Source organism: Gobio gobio (genome assembly GCF_949357685.1).
Source record: "Gobio gobio genome assembly, chromosome: 1".
Classification (NCBI taxonomy): Eukaryota; Metazoa; Chordata; class Actinopteri; order Cypriniformes; family Gobionidae; genus Gobio; species Gobio gobio.
In genome coordinates, this window is record NC_137097.1 from 42,526,544 (window position 1) to 42,531,060 (window position 4,517).

The 4,517-nt window shown below is 40.1% G+C and overlaps 1 protein-coding gene across 1 annotated transcript; it reads right to left on the reverse strand.

The window, feature by feature from the left end:
* Positions 1–969: 969 nt before the first annotated feature.
* hoxb2a (homeobox B2a) lies at positions 970–3,857 on the reverse strand. Its single transcript, XM_079828166.1, has 2 exons — positions 3,042–3,857; positions 970–2,218 (listed from the first exon to the last, which is right to left on the reverse strand). Exons 1-2 carry the CDS (start codon positions 3,535–3,537, stop codon positions 1,479–1,481), a joined length of 1,236 nt encoding a protein of 411 aa, XP_079684292.1. The 5' UTR covers positions 3,538–3,857; the 3' UTR covers positions 970–1,478.
* Between the last annotated feature and the right edge of the window lie 660 nt (positions 3,858–4,517).

The following is a 4,517-nucleotide window of genomic DNA, read 5'->3' on the forward strand; positions in this document are numbered from 1 at the left end:
TATATATATATATATATATATATATATATGTGGTTATATATATATATATGTGTGTATATATATATATATGTGTGTGTGTGTATATATATATATATATATATATATATATATATATATATAATCCGTATCTTTAACTGATAGTTTTCTGGCCTGTGCTTCTCTATACTGATGGTTCAGCTGACGAGTCAGCTCGGAGCACTGCACGCTCGCAGTTGCAGCCCAAACTATCCATAATGGCTGCCGCTTTATTGTTCATATCCTTTATTGTGTTTCAAGCGCCATTTTGCATCAGGGTGCAGCTATGGGAGACCACAGCCCAGTCAACCACTTGACCCTCCTGCAGCTTATCCTGTGCCTTTTTTTTTTTAAACCAGCCTAATAAATAATATCCGTGCTGCTGTTATTTGTTATTTAATGTTATCCGTCTAATGTTATCAACCACAGCCCATTTTGTAAATAATATATTGTTTTCACTTTCAGATTAATGATAATAACTGTCCTAGTTGCATTCTTAAAAAAAAAAAAAAAGGTTCGTCGACGAATTTTGGGAAACTATTTTGAAAATAGATTTAGAATTTTACTAGTTTACTAGAAGTTTTACTGGCATAGACTATTTTTTTTCCTGAGCATATGCCGTTTCAACCTCTGTCTCGTAAGAATACTAATAACACAGAATATATCTCATCAAAATATAATGTTGCTAACAAATTAATAATAATAATAGTAATCTTTTTATAGCTACTGTTAATAATGTTCCTCAAAAAAATTATTAAACCTGCAAACTGAATAGTGTAGTTTCATCAAAATACATCAATGCATCAATATCAAGGAGAAAGAACAAATTCTTAAAATGAATGTCTTGATTTTGTATTAAATTAAATAAACATTCTTAATGAAAGAATTCGTTAAACCTTAGAGAATCAATCACACTCGTTTGTTTTTTTTGTTTTTTGTTTTTTATTATTATTTCAACTATGAAAATAACGTACAATAAATAAATTTGAAATTTACTATTAAAGAATCTCAATAAATAAACTAGTTCTAAAATTATTCAATAGGGACAACGCCCGCCTTGGGAGAATTCCTAAAAGCAGTTCAACTACCCTTATGTCTGACACAATTCCTGAGATTCCAATGATTGAATTTCACTGAAAAAGTCCGCAACCATTCATCTGTTAGTCGATACCAACTAAAATCCGAGAATCAAAAGGCAATAAAATACCTGAAACTTCGACAGGGGCCATCCCGGTGTGTATTCAAAAAGATTACATCGTATTTTCAAAATAATGGACAATTTATTTCCGTGTAGGCTTTGTTTCACGGCTTTTTTTTTTTGTTTTTCTTTCTTTAAAAAAATCTTTAGGTAAATTATTATTTTCACTCTTTTTCTGTCATAGGAATGTTGCGGTCGAGAAGCATTCATGACTGCAATAAGATGTAGTTCGATTGTTCTTGTATGCGTTCTGATGTCTTTTTTTTCAGAACTGTAAATGTTGCAAATCTATAGTACAAAGGGTGCTCGTAAACAAGTCAAAATCTTCCTCGGAAAAGTCAACTGGACTGTCCAGTGAGCTCTGCAAACTCGGCGATAAAGCGTCCGAAATCTGTAGGCAGGAGTCCGCCGAAAAGAAATTCAAATCGGGTAGAGAGGTGGCATCCTGCGGCTCTGTGAACGAATGCTCCGGCCCAGCTGCTCGGCCCTCAGCCATTGTAGTGGGGTTATCTGCAGTAGGCGTTGGATACGGGGGGGAGTGAACCGCTGTGTCAGGAACAGATGCAGGCTCCGGCTGGTTCGCCTGGCCCTCTTCAGGCGTGGGCTGGCTTTTGTCCGCACTGTTCGTGTAGGAAGCAGTTGTCGGGCAAGTCTCACTCTCGGAGGCTGCGGCCGAACCAGAGCCAGAACCAGATACTTCCACAGATTGGCTCGAATACGGTGAAGCAGCGTCGGTTCCCTCCAGGAGCTCGAAACCGCTGGGCTCGCCTTCTTGCCCATCCCGGTGGTGCGTAGTCTGCCGTTTGTGCTTCATGCGTCGATTTTGAAACCACACTTTGACTTGGCGCTCTGTTAGATCCAGAAGTGCTGCTATTTCAACGCGCCGGGGCCGACAGAGGTATTTGTTAAAGTGAAACTCCTTCTCCAATTCAAGTAGCTGCGTGTTGGTGTATGCGGTCCTCAACCTCCGTGAACCGTTACCATTATCCAGTCCACCTTGAGCCTCTGCAAGAATTAAAACAGAAATAAGTCCCATACAAAAGGCGAAGTCATCTAACTTCATGTGGGAAATTGTCCAGATGACAATAAAATCCCAGTGTAGAACAGCCCTGCGGTTTGGGCTTGTCATGTAGCAATGACTGCAATGGTTAGGCATGTCTTGTGGTAATAGACCAGCGTGGTGCACAAGCATTTCAGTAAGCCCCATATTTTGTAGTGTTCCACAGCTTTCACAATATATAGGCTACTGATATCCAAAATGGCTCCCCAAGCCATGAAACGTGGTTATGAATGAATATCGAGTCGCAGCTGACATCAATTGCGATTAAATCATTATTATAGATCAAGATCTACTATCTGCAGGATGGTAATCTTTCAAAATGTGCACAGTTTTGTAGCCTGTATATGCTAAGAAATGGGGGAGGGGTGCCTTATTTATCTTTTAAAGACATTACAGCAACGGGATTTTAAAATATATATGCACAACAACCATGCATGCTTAATGGTGCTTGAAATGTAGACATCAGATGAAATTACACCGTTATTCCTAAATACAGAGAGCTCGTGAGAAGTGAAATACTAGCCCATCCAAAGCAGGTTATGCTGTACATCACATACAAATAGGACAAAGAACAATTTCGGCAGAACATCTTTTAATTGCGTAAAAATAGAAGCATGTGAAAACTTACTGTAATAATAATAGTAGGCAATACGATTCTTTAGAATTTTCGCTACATTGACATCTATTCGAAACACGAACCATTCAGGGAAAAATGTCCAAAATGAAAAAAATGCAGAACAAACGCGTTCACTGCTTTGATAAACGTACCTGTCGGGGACTCCAGTCCCGCGGTTGTGTAGCCGGAGGATGCCTGAGAAGGGGAGGCTGCTGCTGCTGCAGCAGTGGCTCCGGGCTTGGGGCACTTCTTCGAGGATTTTTTCTCTTTCATCCATGGGAACTCGTGGGCCAGGGGTGCACCACCCGACAGCGGGGCCGGGCCTTGCTGGTGCTGCGTCGGCGGTGCTGTTTGTGTCCGGAGCTGGAGGCCATTGGAGGCTGTTCGCTTTTGGCTCCTCGGTCGCGCCTGGTTGCCTGTGCAGGGACTCAGACTAGGGATGGTGTGCTCGAAAGGAGGTGGAATTGCTGTCGAGTCCTTGATTGATGAAGTTTGAAATGACTCCAGGACAGCGGGGAAAGACGTCAGGCACTCTGCAAGGGAAGGCTGGCTGTTGATGAACCCAATCTCCCTCTCAAATTCAAAATTCATCGCTTCGCCTGGGCAAAAAGGGCGTCCAGCGACACCAACATACGCAAAAAATAACATCCAAAAAGCTAGGATTTATTTTGCGTTCCTGCTATGACGGCATTTGCGGGCTTTAATAATTGTGTATATTGGTGATATTACTAGCGTATGGGGACCAGGGTCTACTAAACTGAAGACTATGGGCGAAATTGCAGCCAATTCCTGGTCACATGACTCATCTCAGCCAATCGAAATTCGGGGCCTGGTGGTAAAAGAAAGCAATATTTGTCTGAATTGATAAAAAAAAAATACAACAGGATATTATAATCCAGTTCTTATGGTAACATGGACGAAATAATAATAATAAAAAAGACTCCCACTTGCCATGTGCTCGGACAGTCCTGTTTTGTCGTGAGCGATAAAGTGAGGGCCTCTTATGTTAGACGACAACAATCCAAATGCAGAACTACCGGTGATGTAACTCACAGGCCTTGTCTGAAAAGCTCATCCACAATATGACTTCTTGCGTATTTACAATCAAGGGTCATTAATCTTAAAACTTTTGACAAGAGTAACAGACAAAAGATGTAGCTCTAGAAACATTTATTTTATCAAACACATAAATAAGGATGTACAGGAGTGATGTTGAGAGTGCCTGCCACATTTACCGAATAGGAGACTCCCAACCGTTGCCAAACAAATAAATTATTTTGGGGGTTTACCTTTAGTTATTTTTTTTATTTTTCTGTATTTATTATTTTACGCAGCCCCTGAAGAACTGCTGAAACCTGGGACCTTAAAGCGTAAGTTTGCACGCAATCCAGGTTAGAGAATTGCCAATTAATGTTTCAATAGGCTAATGTTTTTTTTAATCTTTTTTTTAATTAAGGTAAGGTAAATAAGATGTATAATACCGCACGAAAAAAAGAGTTGTCAATTGTGTGTTTTTGTGTGAAACATTTGTTGACTGATGACAACCAAAAGTTCATCATGAGGTTGCGTTTTCGAATGGAAATTGCGTAGATATTGACGTGAGCGCATTTCTATTGCAGATTGGACGA